General features: G+C 50.7%; 1 protein-coding gene across 1 annotated transcript; it reads right to left on the bottom strand.

Moving 5' to 3' along the window:
* Positions 1-30: 30 nt before the first annotated feature.
* On the bottom strand, positions 31-12,421 carry LOC137467238 (hydrocephalus-inducing protein homolog). The gene is made up of 9 exons (XM_068178753.1): positions 12,254-12,421; positions 10,344-10,478; positions 8,731-8,930; positions 8,505-8,623; positions 6,983-7,187; positions 3,943-4,135; positions 2,770-2,869; positions 1,478-1,596; positions 31-305 (listed from the first exon to the last, which is right to left on the bottom strand). Exons 1-9 carry the CDS (start codon positions 12,281-12,283, stop codon positions 78-80), a joined length of 1,329 nt encoding a protein of 442 aa, XP_068034854.1. The 5' UTR covers positions 12,284-12,421; the 3' UTR covers positions 31-77.
* Positions 12,422-17,108: the final 4,687 nt, after the last annotated feature.

The following is a 17,108-nucleotide window of genomic DNA, read 5'->3' as shown; positions in this document are numbered from 1 at the left end:
TGCTCAACCCCAAAATTAGGTAGGTGGGGGATGTCCCAGAGACAGCCACAGATGTGCCCACCAAGCTCCCAGAGTCCTTACTTGATAGTCAGGATCGCAGACATAGGAGATCCAGCCACACTGAACTGGAATTCTTCCTCAAACTTCCCCAGCACGCTGGCACTGAAGGAGACCTGAATCGTCTGGGTCCCACCAGGTGCAATGATGCCTTCCTCGGGCGCAAACTTGAAGCAGAAGCCCACGTTTGCAGTTGAAGGGATATAGGTGAAGGGAGCATCAATAGCTCCTTGGTTAATCAGCTTCACCTGCAGCAGCAAGAGAGCAAAATGGAAATACATGTGGAATCTTCCCTTCTGGTGAGTTGTTGTCTAATGATGCAATTCACACCCAGAAAAGGCAGAGGATGCTTTGTGCTGCTGAATGGCAGAAGCAACAAAAAAAACACAACAGGACAAGTTCTGCCTTTGGGTTTTCATGCAAAGCCGTGGTAACTCCACAGAAGTGGAGTCCATAACCCTGGGGTTATCCCATGGACACAGAGCACTCCACCTCTGGTCAGCATCACCAAGCTCATTCAGACCTGGCCCTGAGAGCAACGTGGGGTGATTGCAGCTGCGTGGTGAATCACCACAGAGCTGCTGCTGCCCCAGCCAGCACAGCTCCAGCAGTACCATCTACTCATTCACCTTTTCCCACGTCATGAAAACAATACATTGATAATGAGGGATCAGCATCTAAATGTATAGACAGCACCATCTTATGGTAGGAAAACTCAGTGTGTCTTTCCCTTCCACAGCCAAGCTTTTGAAAGTGTCTGGCATGATGCAGTGCCTCATTTTCCACCTCTTTCAGTTGCTCTCTTTGTTGGTTTTTTTTTGTTTGTTTTGTTTTGGTTTTTTTTTGCAAACTTGACACTATTGTGGGGGAGGCAAATAGGTAGAAAAATCCTTTGCTTTATTCCCAGGAGCATTTTTATCTTTCTGGAGTCAGAGATGCACCAAGGTGAAGTGTGGTGAGGGACTGGCCAGCAAGGGAAAGAACTCCCAAGCCCTTTGCAAGGGCCAGCACTGAGTCAGGAAGCTGGATGGCTTTCCTGTGGCTTCCAGGAATAAGCAGGAGACACTTGACTGGAAGCTGTTTGCAGTGGACTGAAGCTCAAACACAGCCAGGTTGTTCCAGCTGCTTCTGAGCAGCCCAGTACAAAGGTGCCTTGTGTCTGCCACTGCCACAAAAGCCTCTGAACATGCAGCTTTTTGACCTAGTGTTGGTTTCACATGCCAAGGGTTGTTCTGCAGGAAGCCTCCCAGCTGATCCCCAGAGAAGGGACTGGGGCTTCATGAACAACAGACACACCTTCCAGACGGCCCCAGATCTGAGCAGAACATCAAATATTCCCTGCTCACAACTGCCCAGGTTGGCAGGAATTCCACAGCCCTACCAGGAGCCATCAGGATCCATCCCAAGCCCTGCTGCTCACCTCATAAACGTGGGGGGTGTTGACAGAAATGTTCCCAAAGTTCAGTGTACGACAGCTGAGTTCAACCAAGGGTCCTTGGCCTTCCCCTGTGAGGCGCAGGGGCAGCCTGCTCTCACAGCCTGGGGAGAGATGTCCATTTCAGTACAATAATTCCCTCCGTTACGCTGCATTTTCCAGGCTGCCTCAATGCTAGTCCCTGACTCTGAGCTGGATGCAACCGGCTCCTGATGCTGCAGGAGAAGATATGGACCCTTCTGTTCCCTCAGGAGATAGCCCTTGCGGCTGACTTGCAATTTCTAACCCATTCCTTGGGCTGGTTTCCAATCCTAGCCACCAGTCTGCCGAGTTTCAAACATCTCTGATGTCCTCTAGTGACAGGCCAAGGAGTAACGGGTAGAAATGGAAAGAAATTTTTGAGAGGGTGGTGAGACACTGGAGCAGGTTCCCCAGGGGCGCTGTGGAGGTTCCAGCCCTGAAAGTGTTCAAAGCCAGGCTGGATGGGCTTGGAGCTCCCTGACCTAGTGGGAGGTGTCCCTGCCCAGAGGCCTTTGAGGTCCATTCCATCCTGAACTTACTATGATTCTGAGGTTTCCTTCCCATGCACTTAGAGGAGCTCTGAATTCCATTCAGTGCAGGCACAAAGCTCATGAAGAGTTTGGCAATTGCCAAACTACCTGGCCCAGAAGCACACGACTTTGTTGCCAAAGTCCTCAACTTCTGGCACTCAGCATTGTGTTCTATTTCCACAGACTGAGCTGCAAGGTGACAACTCCCACCCAGGGACGGAAGCAGGTGCTGGCCAAGGGTGCTCCTTCCGCAAACACCCAGGGCTCAGCGGGGCTCAGCCACTCTGGTCTGGCGGTGTCTGGGCAGTGGGAGTGATCCAGGGTCAGGGAGCACATTTCTAACTCAGCTCCTACCACCTGATGATGGAGCCATGTCAAATGGACCCATCCTGGAGGTCAGTGGTCTCTAGAGGGGCTTAGTGCTTGTTCACTAAAGCTGTTCTGCTCTGTAGCTCTTTGGCCTTTGAGGGAATGCTGGCAAAGCCATGGCATGAAAACCTCTCCCTGCACTGCCTGGGTTGTTCTGGGGTCAGTAACCCACACACGGCTGTTCTGAGCCCTGGCCTTGCACGGGAGACTCCCTGGGAGCTGCAGGGCCAGTGGGGATGTGCCAGCACTGCCCTGCTGACCAGGGACTCTTCCCAGCAGTTACAGGGGAGCCCAGTGGGCTCAGGCTTGCACCGTGGCTGCACTGAGGGTGAGAGAGGCAGGGGAAAGGAGCTGTACCTGAGATGCTGCAGTAAGCCACACTTTGGTACTCCAGTGCCTCTAGGGGTTTGAAGGTCACCTTGATTTCGGCCGAACAATTCGGCCCAATTTCTCCCTCCTAAAACAGAAAGGGACAGCAAAACATTTATCTTCAAACTTCACATTCCTTGTTTTCAACCACAGTCCTGCAAGCCTTTATTTAGAGCATCAGTGATGAGTGAACAACACAAAGAGCCCAAGGAAACACTCCAAACCCAGCTCAGCACACCGCTGGAAGCTCTCAATGCTCAGCTGATCAGCTCCCACTCTCCACAATATTGCTACTGCTCTGACACAAGCCCTTGGTCACATCATGCTGCTGTCAGCTACAGTGGGATGTAACTGCCACTGTGCACTGGTGGCTCTTCACAGGAAGAGACCATGATCCCCTTCCTTGGAAATAAAACTATTCGTGTAACCTGTTTTGAAAGGAAGCAGAGGTGGGGATTATTCTGGGGTTTACTCCAAGATGAGAAGGGATTTTGCTCTGTGCAGACTCCAGGCATTTATTGTCTCTCACAACGCCAGGACTCAGAATCAGGGCTCTGGTTGGTGGGAGGATGTGGTGGTTTGCTTGCACACGCAGAAAAGGAAAAGGTTTTCTGTCTGTGTGTGCAGGAGAACTCAAAAGGCCCATTTAAACCTTCCACCCTTGTGTCCAGGCTCTCAGAGGACACTGGAAGGGACACTCAGAAATAGTGCAAGGCGTGGTAACAGGAGGGGATTGGCATTTCTGTGATCAACCTTGGGCTGGATTTGGCCTCCTTTTCCCAGCCAACCATGGCAAGCCTGAGGTCAGTATGTGAACTGGCAGAGCTCCAACACCCTCTGCTGAACCCCAGGCACCACGGGGGAGCCCCTGCCTACAAGAACTGCTCCCTGTGGGCACTGCAAGGACACGCACGGAGCGCCCTTGAGCTCGAGCCCTGGCAGCAGAGCTCGGCTTTGTCAGGCTCCCAGCCCTGCCCTGAGCCTGCAGGGCAGAAACGCTTTTAGCAGCGAGCTCTGCAGCTGCACCAAAACTCCACATCCTTCCTCCCAGCACATCGGGCCAGCTGAGCATCTGCCGAGTGACCGCATCCGGGTGGGTGGGAGGAGGAAGGGGAGGAGGAGGAGGAGGAGGAAGAGGAGGAAAATGCAGCTACCACTTACCACTGGCTCAATGAAAAAAATGTCATCGGAGAACAGCATGGGGTCTTCTTGCACCTTTGCTATCTCCTCCTGGACCGTGTCGCTCAGGAGGGCAGTGCAATCTTCACAAGAGCCCTTCTCCTTCTCTGTTTTTTCCTCCTCCGTTAAGTTTTCCAGCCACGTCTCTGTCCACGGCTCCAGAAAACGACACTGCCTGCAGCCACAGGAGAGACAAGGCCAGCAGATAATTGAATAAGCCACATATTTGCAGAGGGAAGTGTGAGTGCAGGAGGGCAAAGCACATGGGGAAGGAGCAGCAGCAGCTCCCCAGCAAAGGCTGACCCCAAGCCGTGGGGTCCCACACGGATCAGAGGATAACTTGCTGCTCACTGGCACAGCAGGTAGTTTTACTCCACACCTGCAAGCTCAGGAGAGGTTTCCAAAGCCAGCAGCCCTCAAGAGAACCTCCTGGCTCAAAGGTTCTGCCAAAACTGAGGGAGAATCCACCAGCCACTTCAAGTGGCTTTTCCTACCACTGAGCTGCTCGGGGGAGGCAGATAAAGATCTCGGAGCAGGACTTCCCTGGGAAGGGGAGACAAAGCTGGGTTGCAGCTACATGTTACCAGCATCGCTCTTTGTTTCTTCCATTTTGGACCTGCCCTGTTCCCTACTCTACCTTTCACAGGAGCATCCCAATGGAAATGGATGAATTCAGGCACCGCACCCCTTCAGTGACATTCAAGGTTTTATGCATGAAAGCAGAGGCTCTGAGAGGGGAAGGGACTTTGTTGTGCAGGAGGGAGACAGCAAACTCCTGGAGAGGCCTTTTCACAATCCAGAGCTTTTTGGGCCCCATCCCAGTGCATGGTAGCAAGAATGTCCTGAGAGGGAAAGGGTCCTGCACTATCTCCTCTCATAAAAAAGTCCTCTCTGCTCTGAGATCTCAAGAGCTGCTCTGACAGCAGGACAGGGGCCTTGGAGCTACAACCATGCCTAAGACTGGAAGTAAGGAAGAATAAAATGTCCTGGTGGCAGTCTAGGACACAAACTGGCATGAAAACAGATGTAATTGGGGAAAAAAAACCCCAAAAAACAACAACAAAAACAACCAAAAACAAAAAACAAAACAAAAACAAAACAAACAAAAAAAAAAAAACCCCACAAAACCAAAACCAGGTTGAAGTTTACTTTGGGGAAACCTAGTTGGTTCTGAGGGGACAGTGGATCACCTGGGGTCCAGGCTGAGGCAGGCAAGTGGGAAAAAATGGAAATAAACAGCCCAGGGAAGTAGCCAGAGAGGGTCATGGGGTTTTTTGTTAACACACAGAGTTTGTCTGGAAGTCAGACACTGTGTAAGGAGATAGAGAACACTGGAAAGCCAAGAAGCCCAGGGCACTAAAGGACCCTCTCACCAGCCATTCAGGTGGGCAAGGGTCGATCTCCTGGTCCTTTGCAGGCAATTTAAAATGGCTCTGGGGGCTGCAAGCGACCTGGCCCGCAGCAACCAGGGGCTTGCCACGGCAGTTTTGGCCCGGCGTTTTTTCAGTTTTTGCACAAGCAGGCTGAGCAGAAAGGGTGCAGCCACCCACCCTCCTTGTGTAGTGGCTTGTGTCTTTTTGCTGGTTGCAAGGTGCTTGCCTTTTTTTTTTTTTTCTTTCTTTCTTCTTTTATATTTCCCCCAGCTATGGTTTACAAATGATGACAAGCCATTGCTGCTGCTGCTGCCAGCAGGAGTGTACTAACTCAAACAGAAGCTCCCAGGAAGGACGCAGCTCTCCAGGCCCCTGGCTGCAGGGAGGGTCTGAGCCTGGTGTTAATATCAGAGGAGGTGCAAAAGACACCTGCGTGTGGTGTGGGCAGGTGAATGATCTGCTCTGCCCGGTGGCAGAGCTTAAGGAAGGAGTGGAAAGGCTGAGGAGCATTAGGGAGAGCGACACAGAAATAAACTGGTGGAGTTACACCCATCCAACCCTGAGAGAAGCTCAGCAGGAGCCAGAGGAGCCCGGCCCTTCTTGGGATCAGGCAGAAGGAGGAGGCCTAGGAGACAGTGGGGAATGGAAGTGGGTCTCTGCTGGGGAGGTAATAAAATTCCGTCCTGACCCCCATCACCTACCCAGGTGCCCTGACAGAACAGGTATGAGGCCTGGCTCCAGCGGGGCAGGCAGATGACACTAAAGAAAAAATTCTGTCTGGAGAGTCTCCCAGCTGCACTTGGTGTGCCACACAGATCACAGCCTCAAGAATTAAGAAGAAAAGAAGGGCAGTGGTAGTAGGTGACTCCCTTCTAAGGGGAGCTGAGGGCCCTGTACATTGACTGGATCCATTCCACAGGGCAGCGTGCTGCCTCCCTGGGGTCCAGGTACGGGATATCACCAGGAAATTCCCTAATAACTAAATGAACTTCATCTGTTCACCACTGTCTGGGGTACAGTGACCGTGAAATAATAAGAGTTCTCAATATTCAGTGAAACAAGGAGGGGCATCAACGAAACTTCCACTCTGGACTTCTGGAGGGCAGATTCGGCCTGTTCAAGAGACTGATTTGGGGAGAACCCTGGGAAACAGCCCTTAAAAACAAAGGAGTCCAGGAAGGATGGACATACTTCAAGAAAGAAGTCTTGAAGGCACAGGAACAGACTGTCCCTGTGTGCTGAAAGGCGAGCTGGCAGGGAAGACAACCAGCCTGGATGGGCAAGGAGCTTCTGAAGGAACTAAGGGAAAAAAAGAGTGTGTATCACCTTTGGAAAGCGGGCGAGCTGTTTAAGGATGTTGCCAGGTCATGTAGGAAGAAGATTAGAGAGGCAAAAGCCCAATGAGAACTTGAGAAAATCCAGTCATTGCAGCCAACCTTTCCTTCCCAAAATGCCATCCGTGGCTGGAGTTTAAGTGGAACTGGAATGCCTAGTGCTGAGCTCCTGAAGCCAGCAGGGACACACACCCTAGTGCCAGGCACGGTTTACTTGGCCCAAACCATTCAAAAGCACCAACACCCCCCCCGAGGCCACACGTCAGTTTTAGCCTTGGGCCATGTATCTCAGTGAAATGCATCTGTCAGACTAACCTCCTCTTCTCTTTATTCTCTTCTTCCTCAGTAGGAAAAGTCTTCCACTGGAAGTGGGCCGTGACATTACTTCTGTTTTCAATGAACACGGTTGTGTGGTTTGACATGGTGATGAAAGTCTTCTCAACCTCCACAAAATTTGTGCTCAACCCAGCACGGACAGCTCCAGCTTCTCCGTGGAGCTCTGTGTGGATGCTTTCTTCACCTGGAACAAAGCAAAGGGGAGTCTTTGCTCAGCTCAGTTGCTGATGGAAGCACAACGAACAGAGCAAACCACGGGTCACAGAAGAAAGTGTCACAGCTTTTAGCTGAATGAGCAGTTCCATGGATCAGTACATTTATCACATCCTGACAGCTCTGGGTGTACAGCGTGAGGATGTCCTGGGCACCTCCTTAAACACCTTATTTCTGAGAGTGTTTGTGCAGATTTGGCCCCAAGGTGACAGTATGTGCAGTGAGATTTGTCAGTGTGCTCTGGTGACCCACTCAGATCACGGGGATTTCTGCATCAAAGTCCTTCAGGTGACGCTGAGGAGCTCTGTTCAGTCCTGGCTTGCCCAGGGTCTCCCTGGGCATCCCACGAAGACTCCTGTCTCTCCTGATCCCTTGGATCCCTTGTTGCTGACAAAAAAATACACCTGGGGGCATGTGGGCAGCAAAAGGAGGCCCAGAGGAACAAGTGAAGTGACAGCCCACAGCAGGAGGGGACATAGGTGAGGAAACACAACCAGCCTGGCTCTGCAATATGCCAAACCACTACAAAATGAACACCGTGAAAATCATCATCATCTCCCTGTCCAAACCCACAGCCACATCAGTCTTGAAATATTTTATATTGTTCCGATCTCAAAAACCAAGCTGGAGCATTTCAAATTAAATAAAAAAGGGACAAAGGAAAGATTAATAAGTACAGAGCAGCTTCTGTATGAAGGCTGAATGGGATTCCTCAGTCTAGAAATCAAATGGGAGATAGATGTGAGAGGTTTGCAATAGCATGAACAGTCTGGGAAATGGGGACAGGGAAAAATTTGTCTTGATTTGTCACCAAACAGGAACTCGAGGGCCTGGAAATGTTATTAGACAGAAACTAAATATATGTGTAAGGGCAACATAGCAAAAGGGTCTGTGACAAGCCAGTGGAGAAGCAGCATATGGGATAGAGGTGTGCAAGAAACACATTTGCATTGGAGAGAGTCTGATGGAAACCTCACACCTCACATACAGCACTGACCAGGAATAAAATAAAATTAATAAAATTTCACCCAGGCACAGCCACACGGTCGTGGAGAGTCAGGGTTCCTCCTTCCTCCACTCAGCAACTCCCAGAAAAACAGGAGTCCAAAAATCTTAGCCCTGTTAGAGGGGATCCACTTTATCAACCCCCTAAACACCAGGGAGTTCTCCGTTTTCTTTGGGGTAAAGCTGAACAGGGGAGGGACCTCTAGAGGGAATGGAGGGGGATGGGACACAGGGAGCACCGGTGGAGAACTGTCCTGTGCCCCGTGCAGGGCCCAGCACTCACCTGTGCTGCAGCACAGGGACCCGGAATGGTCACCGGTCGTCAGCGGGTGAAATCCCACTGTCACCTGCATGCTGTCACCAGCGCCCAGAGTTCCTATGGCCGGAACCACGGAGAAAGGACTGCAACACAGAGAGAGAGCAGCAGCTGCAATGCTCTGGTTCCTTTTGTTGCTCTTTCCCAGCCCTGTTATCACCCAAAGGTGTTTTGCACAAGGACAGATCCTCACCTCTGGGTGCTCAGCTGGTAACGAGCTGCCCGGTTACCGACATTGCGAACCAGCAGAGTCTTCTGGGTGCTGCACTTGACCGGACAGCCCGAGAAGTCCAGCTGCTCAGGGAAGTCCAGGATAGCTCGGGCACCAATGGCCCGAATTGGCACAACTATCCTTTCGCTTGGAGTGATGCAGACGAGCTCGTGGGAATAATCCTGCACGAAAAGAAACTAGCTCAGCACGGGACATTTAGTGCCATCCCCATGGCAGAAGAAAAACCGTTTCCTATAACCCTTCAAGGGCATCAATTTACCTATTCCACCCTAAAATGAACACTAAGTTCTACTAATATGTCACATTTTAAAGGCACCAGTGCACTTTGCAAAACCTCAGTGGCATTAAGTTCTTTTGTCACTTGGGTCATCCAGAGAACAGCCCTAGGACACCCTAATTTTTACTCTAAATTGTAATGATGCTAAATAATTCCTAAGCCCCTTCTAGGGAACATGGAGCTAGGGAACACAGGACATTCCTCTTTAGGTTTCTATATTCCCACTGTTGGAGAATAGGACAAAGTGTTATAGTGACTCTAAGCAGCAAAAAGAAGATGAGAAAACAGCTGCACCCAAAAAGCTCCTGCACCTCTGGCCTGGTGTAGAAACATCAGTTGGCTCAGAACTGCCCTCTAACTTTGCCTCTCCAACCACGTCAGGAGATGAACAGTGCTAAGAGGCGGCAGCATGCTGTTGGAAAGAGCCTCTCTTTGCTTCCCTGCAAGGCTTCCTCCCTTCCATGCCATGTCCTAAACCCTTCTGTATGAACAAGCCTCCAGATCACAGCACTGAGATCAGACTTGCCAGGGCCCCAGCACTGGTGTTCAAACCTCCCCACAAAAGCACCTTTGGCAGGGAACGGGTGCCAGGTGACAGAGCCACCACAGTGACAGGCGTGAAGACGGAGCCACAGCAGTGTCACTGCCACAGGCTCTGGGGTCACAGCTCTGCCTGCAGGTTGTGCCTGCCCTACACGAGCTCTTTCAGGGAGGTGACCAAGGCCCCTGCAGCGCACCAACCTCCTGCTGGCTAAGGGCACCTAGAGCCCCGTGTGCCTGTGCCAGGCCGGGCTCACGGGCACAGCACATCCTCTGCCCTGGCCCTGCAGCTGTATCATGGTCAGCTGTGCTCTGGGACAGCACAGCTGCAAGGCTGGAGAACACAGGGTGTGAAAAAGCACCGTCTTTGCTCCAGCCCAGGGTGAGGCAGGGAAGCTGTTGCCAGCCAGGAAGGAGGAAAGCTCTCTGACCTCTCTGTTCCTCTAGTGTTTTCCACAATAATGAAATCCCTTCCACTGTACCTAGAGATGGCGGAAGATCTATCAACACCCCTCTGTCATTTTCACTGTTCCCCGTGCTCTTCCCTTGGGAACGCTCAGGAATGTGCAGGGAGGGGCAGCAGAGCCTGTCAGGCCCGGGCGCAGTGCCTGACAGCGCGTGCCAGGCTGTGAGTGGCTGCAGGCTGCCTGCCCATGGCCTGGAGCCAGGCTCACAGCATGGAATGTGGGGGTGCACCGAGGGCAGGGAAAACAGTGGCTTCGGAGAGAATTCTGTGGCTTGGCTCCTCCAGTCTCACCTTGTTCTCGTCGGGGGTGAAGCGGATGCGCACAGGGGCGGACGCGCCCGGCAGCACGACGCGGTACGCGTCGTTGGAGCACGTGAGCTGGAAGTAAGGCGAGCTCTCCATGGAGACCTTCACCACCCGACGAAACTGCAGGAAAAACATGAAACGATGGTTTTGCTGCTTGTGGACACAGGATGAAAGGAGACCTGTCCGTGCCCTGGTGACATCCCTCCTTGACCCCTTTTCCAAAGCACTTTCAGCTGTGGAGGTACAGGCACATAATTCCCGAGGGTGAACTCGAATCCCTTCTGTCTGGGTCCAGCATTTTGGCCAGCAGGGGGGCAGTAGGGCAGTGCCTGGTGGGAAGGAAGGGCCGAGCAGGTCAGCACCAGCAGGATGGAGACAGAGCACTTGAACCAAGTCCTCTGCATATTCAACAAGGCCAAAAAACCTGCTGGCTCCTGCCTGCACACAGCCATGCAGTAGTCGTGTTCCAGAGGGGGAATGTGCTGCCTGAAAGCAAAACAGCACGTTATCCTGGGGGAAGGAAGAAATTCCCTTCTAGCAGATGAGGTTTGGGTAGGGCAGTTCTGGGGATACAGTCATGCAGGCAGACCAGCAAGAGAGGAGACCAAACACTGTGGCCGTACTGGGAATAAAAGCAAACCTGAAAAGCAAAAGGAACACAGCAAGACAACCCCTAAAAAAAGGAGATGGCAAAGGGAATTTAAATGAGCAGTAAAGCAGCAAGGAAGAATCATGAAACCATGAGAGCAATCAGCTTGCCAGAAGTGACAGAAACACAGACAGGCTGCGCCTACCAACTATGGACTTCGAAGGCATTTTCTGCCTGGAGAAACACGACCAGCAATGACTCACAGTGTGGTTCCAGTATTAAAAGCCAATCTTGGCTCTCCAGGGGTTCTTGCTGCCTGTGCAGGCAAGCTGGGTTGCTGGGCATTCCTGCCTGCAGCCAGCAGGCCAGGTTCTGCCCTCTGGGAAACACAGACACAGCAAATGTGCATTTTCTAGCACATAGATATCAACCCCTGAGCACCAAAATGCTCTCAGAAAGTCTAAACCAGATGATTTTGACTCCCTCCCGTCTCTTGCCATCAGCCTGCTCTTGGCACAAGGCTCATTTGAGAAAATGCTGCCCTGACTGAAATTCAAATGGTCTCAGTTTTCCTCTTTACAGTGGAACACAACTGCTGACATTTTTCAGCTTTGTCCCTCTCAACTCTCTTGGGAAACTGCAAAACAATCACAATTTCTTCAAGTGAAGGTAAAACCTCCAGGAGCACGTGGCTTTGGATTTGCTGAGGTTCTCCAAAGGAAAAGCAGAGCACCATGGTGCTTTTGGAAAACCTGAGCAGAGCTGGATGAAGCCTAGCAGGAGCCCGAAGTGGCACCTGAAGCCTCCTGCTGCTTCTGTTACATCAGCCTGATTCCAGGGCTGTTTCAGAAGACACTTCCTGCAGTGCCAGTGCCATTAATGAAAAGTGATTCCAGCACAAAGTGGAGAAGACTCAGCCCCTGAGCTTTGACTGTGAGCTGCACAAAGGGAGCCAAACAGGCTGAGAGAGGCAGAGGAGCCAAGATGAACCAAGGAGACACAGGATGTGGTGTACACTCAAGGCAAAGCTTGAGAGCAGGCAAGAACTGTACAGCCCTCAACATTCCTATCAATCCAGAGCTTTCAAGAGAAGGCAGCTCCTTTGGGATAGATACCATCAACACATGGCCAAGATCAGGGGAGAATTCCCAGCACAGGAAGATTTCCACCATCTTGCAGAACAAAGGTGCTGAGACATTTTCTTGTGGATGTGCTGCAGCAGATAACTTGCTTTGCTGCACACTCTGGGAATTACACCACTCTCCTCTTCCAGCACAGTGTTAAAGCTCCACGCCCCAGCACTTACCTTGTCCTTATTCGTGACAGACAGCACCATCTCAGAGACCTCATGGGCGACAAAGTTCTGAAATACCACCTCTGGTGGGGAAATCTGAAACAAGTTCTGCTTCAGGGGAACTGACGACACCTGGAGAGGCGAGAGAGAGCAGGGAGAGGTTCAGCTGCTGGGAGGAAGGCTCATGAAGGATCCCTGACACGGACCCCCAGTGAAGTACAGGCCCTGGGTGAGCACGTCTGCCCAGCCCACACTGGGCAAGCAGTGGCTCACCCACCTCTGCTCTGAGCTGACCAAGAGCTGCTGGGCCACACAGAGCAGGCTCAAGCCAAGCTGCTCTTTTGGCATGTATTTCTCCAGGTCTCCTTCTCCAGAATGCCAGGCAGCACTTACCTTAAGCACAGCCCTGTGCCCATGTGGTCACAGAGCTCTGGGGCACTGAGTGAGCACTCATGGAGTAAGAAAAACCCACAAATCTACATCAGACTCCATGGGAAACGATTTTGGGATGTCCTTTACTCTGAGACAGGGAAACCAAGGCCCACACAACTGCAAATACCTTTTTTGATCTAGAACTTAGACATCAGTAAGAAAAGAACAGTATCAGAGGAGGTGTGAGAGATAAGGTGATGTTTTGCTGCAGCCAAAAGGTTATGAAGCGAAATAATGGAATTTGTTGGTTCTGTGTGTTGTTTGTGGTTTGGATTTGTTCAGGTTGGTTTGCTGGGTGTTGCTGTGGGAGGGACGGGGTTGGAGACCTGACCAAAAGGAAGCAGGATGAGAGGGGAGGGGACAGAAGAGCTGGCAGTTGGACAGAATGGAAGTTCCCAAGTACCCATCCAAGGGGAAAGGGGACAGGGACCTCCCTGGCCAGGTATAAAGGGGATAGAAAGATTGCCTTTTCTCTGAGAGTGTGTGTGTTCATGTCTCCTCAGCTGAATCTTTACTAATAGATAGTTTTCTTTTGCTTCGATGATTTTTGTCCCCTTTAATTGTATTTAAAAGTTAGTGCGTTTCAAACAGAGGTAAAGCAAAAATAAAGTAACACAGAAGTTAGGAAAAAGACAAATGAGGTGAATGCTGAATGAGGGTAACGTTCAGTTATTTTCTCAGCAACATGGGTGAAAGGAGAGTTGGTATCTCCTTTTTCCATGTGCTTTAAATGGGTGCTTTCTTGTAATTATTGCTATCTTACATGATACCATTGTAGAGGCATGTCTGGAATGACACAACAACAGCAAATGCTTCTGGAGCAGAGGCATTGCTTTGAGAAAACTCTCCCTGCTTTGTCTGCCTTCTCCAGACACACTGCTGTCACTCCAGACACACAAGCAGGTCTCCTGTGTGACTCCACAGGAGACAGTCTGCTGATGGGAGTGGCTGCAGCCCCCTGTCCCTTAGCTGTGCCCTTCTCTGAGGTGTTCCCAACGCCCCTCTCCAGGGCAATCCTTAACCAGTGTGTCACATGTCTCTTGCTGCCAATTTCCTGCTCAACAGCCCACCTCGGTCACCTACCCCCTTGGACTGTGCTTTGTACTGAGCCAGTCCTGCCAGAAAAGCAGCTTTAAACACACCTCTACGTAGGCACTGATGCACATAAAGCACATCCATTCCCCTCTGCCCAGGGCGAGCCCCCTGTACATCTGGCAGCCTGCAAAATCTAACACCCCGTCAGGGTCCAACACATTGTTCCAACCCAAAGCACTCGTGCAATTCGTTTTGTTAAATCTGAAGTAATTACTGCAGGTCCTCGGCCTTCAGAGGCCAACGCTGCCACTCTGGAGGGAATCCTGTGACCCCGAGCATTTGATGGCGACCACACCAAAGCAAGAGGTGGCCACTTCAGCAGGAGAATGGCAAATGGCAACTTTGTGCCTTTGTGTCCCCAGCCTTCCCCCCATTGTTTTAGCAACGGCAGCTTCAGCAGAGGTTATTTGTGCTGGCTTAGTGCAGATCAGGACTCCCCGTCCACCACTCCCAGCAGTTTGCACTGACAACAGGACCTGGACACGGAGGTATTTTGCTGGAGGCAAGCCTGTCACAAGCACACACCCTCTTCAAAGGTCACATCAAACAGAAAGGAAAAGAGCAGGAAAAGGCTACCTTTTGATCAGGCTCACTCATGTCCAGAAATGGGCTGTCAGTTCTGGGCAGAATACTCCCCCCAGTGCTGGCCTTCTTCTTCATGCTGAGAAACTTCTCCTGCAGGGACTTAGCTGGAAGCAGCTGAAAGGCAAAAATAAACCAGCTAGAGCCTCAGAGATGTGCTTGTTCAGAAAGGCTTTTCTTGAACGAGTGGCACTGGTGAACAACTTGTGATCACAGAGTCTAGGACAGTCCTGGAAGCCCTGGAAGTTACTTGCTGAAATACTTAGCACCAATAAATTAATAATACAGAGTGGAATACACATACTCCAACCACAAGGCTCTGTCCCATTAGCTTCTCCGGGATTAAAAGTGACATCTTTGGGGATTTCTGCTCTTTGGGCATTGGTTTCCTCTTCAGTTCATTGGATTGAGGCAGTGACCTTTTCAGAGAGTGGGGAGGAGCTCTCAGAACTCCCCTAACTCCATCCCTGCACAACACTGAGAACTCACAGTGAGGAGATAGCACTGCTGGGCGAGTCCAAGAGAAGCAAGAAAGGAACGTTGTACCAAGAGTGAGGTGCACAGGAACGTGCCCAAGATTTCCTTCTCTCTGTTAATTAGCATTTGTTTTCTCTGTCTGGGCTCACAGGCCCCTCCACAGAAGAAAACAGAGGGATCTCCTTGACAGAGCCTCAGCAGTGGGGCATCTTCAGTCAAGCGAGCTCCAGACACCAAGGGACCTTTGTGGCCCTGACTCCAGTGCTGTCTGCAGGGCTGGATCTGCACCCACACGGGCGATGAGAGAGAGCAGCTGGCTTGGAAGCTCTTCCAGCTGGGACCAGCCGTGTCTCTCAAGGCTTTGGGCAGAGCTTGAGCTTCCCTCCCCTCAACATGCCCAGGTGCCCAAGGGCAGGTTGGTCAGAGCAGCACAGGTGAGTGCCCAGCCTGACAGGAGGAACTGCTGTGGCAAAGGGAAAGGGACAGAACACACGCTCAGGGCTTCAGCTGCACATTGGTTTCACTTGGCTCCGGTGGCACGGCCAGGCAAGACCCTGAGTGTTGTAAAATGTAGGTGAACTTAATGGGAAGAAATGATGATGTTTAACATTAGTTTAGAAGTTTGAATGATTTATTATAACTATGCTATAATACATTAATATACTATGTAAAGGAAGATTTAAAAACTACATACTTTTCTAACGACTATATCTAACTAACTAACAACTTGTGACTTTGTTTTTGAGAGTCTAGACACAGGTGGATCTGATTGGTTATTAGGTGCAAACCATTTTCACTAGACTCTAATTAAGTATTCACTCTAGGTAAACAATTTTCTGAACACATTCCACATAGGAAAAACAAGGAGCAGAAATAGAAATTGTTTTCTCTTTTTCTCTGTGCACCTCTATGAAAAATCTTGAGAGAGAGAGAAATGTGCTTACTACACAGCACAGGTGAGTGCCCTGACAGAAGGAACTGCTGTGGCAAAGGGAAAGGGACAGAACACACGCTCAGGGCTTCAGCTGCACATTGGTTTCTCTTGGCTCCGGTGGCACAGCCAGGCAAGACCCTGAGGCAACACACGGCGTTCCCTGCTGCACCAGGACAGCCCCCACCAACAGGAGCAGGGCACAAAGAGGTGGGGAGGGGGTCTGCAGCTTCACAGCGCTGCTGACAACAGGGGCAGGGAGAGGAGGGACACGAGGGGAGTTTCCAGCCTTAACACAGCCCCCGTGGGTACTTACAGTAAAAGACTTCAGCATTTCCCTGGACCAAAGACGAGGTGTCCGGATCTTTTTTGGGAATCCAGAAGCCATTTTGAAGGGAGGATATCCCAGATGAGCGACAATGCCTCAATGAAACTGGAAGGAGCAACAATGGAACTCGGAAAATCCAGAACCCAATTCATGGCAGATTCAAGGCATTATACTGGTGCTAAAAATTTTATAGTATTTGAAAGTAGCTAAATGCTTGCTTGGTGTAAGTAGCTAGTATTGTTAGGCCTCTAGTTGGACTTTATTTGGACTATATGGCTATGTTGTGCAATTCAGAGATGGAGCATACTGAAACCTGGAGCTAAAAATCTGAACATTAATAGTTAGAACGGACAAAGCTGTAGCTTAAATATTAAATACTTAAAAATAGCTGGAGTGGGTCTCCTCTTCTTTAGGCTAAACCACCCCTGCTCTCTCAGCTGCTCCTCACAGCACTTGTGAGAGACTGGAATGTTATGGCTAATGGCTTAAGTATTGTTATGAAGGACTTTCTGCCCATTGTGACAAAACTGTATAAAGAAGCTGCGACCACCCAAGCCCAGCCTTCCCTGAAAACGCCTCCTGACTGGAACTTTGGACTGTGAGTTAAGCTGCCTAAGGGAACGTGAAACAAGACAAAGGTGACACTATTGTCTGGTTATCTCAGGTCTGGGGAGAAGTAAACAAGGCTGAGGAGAAAAACCTATCCACCACAAAGCCAAACCCAGCAGCTGTCCTGAAAATCAGCTCTGTCTGGGTTCAGGGTGGGGAATTCACAGCCACAGACTCGTCTGCTGAGGCCAGGCTGGCACACAAACCTCCCATCAAAGACCTCCAAAGTGCCCCCAGACCCATTCCTGAGGCCTCGCACCAGGTGACTACAGGGCATGCAAAGTAACACAACAGATCTGAAAATCCAGAACCCACTTCATGGCAGACTCCAAGGATATACTGGTGCTAAAGATTTGATATTATTTGAAAGTAGCAATAGACAGAGTCAGACTTGCCCTGCCCCAGGGAGGTAC

Source organism: Anomalospiza imberbis, unplaced genomic scaffold, assembly GCF_031753505.1.
Source record: "Anomalospiza imberbis isolate Cuckoo-Finch-1a 21T00152 unplaced genomic scaffold, ASM3175350v1 scaffold_55, whole genome shotgun sequence".
NCBI lineage: Eukaryota > Metazoa > Chordata > Aves > Passeriformes > Viduidae > Anomalospiza > Anomalospiza imberbis.
This window is presented reverse-complemented; position numbering and strand designations above follow the sequence as displayed.

Bases quoted from the DNA above. Each gene is read 5' to 3' on its own strand.
- LOC137467238 (XM_068178753.1), bottom strand. From the start codon at position 12,283: ATGGTGCTGTCTGTCACGAATAAGGACAAG. The intron at 4,136-6,982 runs GTTAGTCTGACA...CTGTGGCTGCAG, and splicing joins GAGAATAAAGAGAAGAGGAG to GCAGTGTCGTTTTCTGGAGC. The intron at 2,870-3,942 runs GTAAGTGGTAGC...TTTCTGTTTTAG, and splicing joins TTTTTTTCATTGAGCCAGTG to GAGGGAGAAATTGGGCCGAA.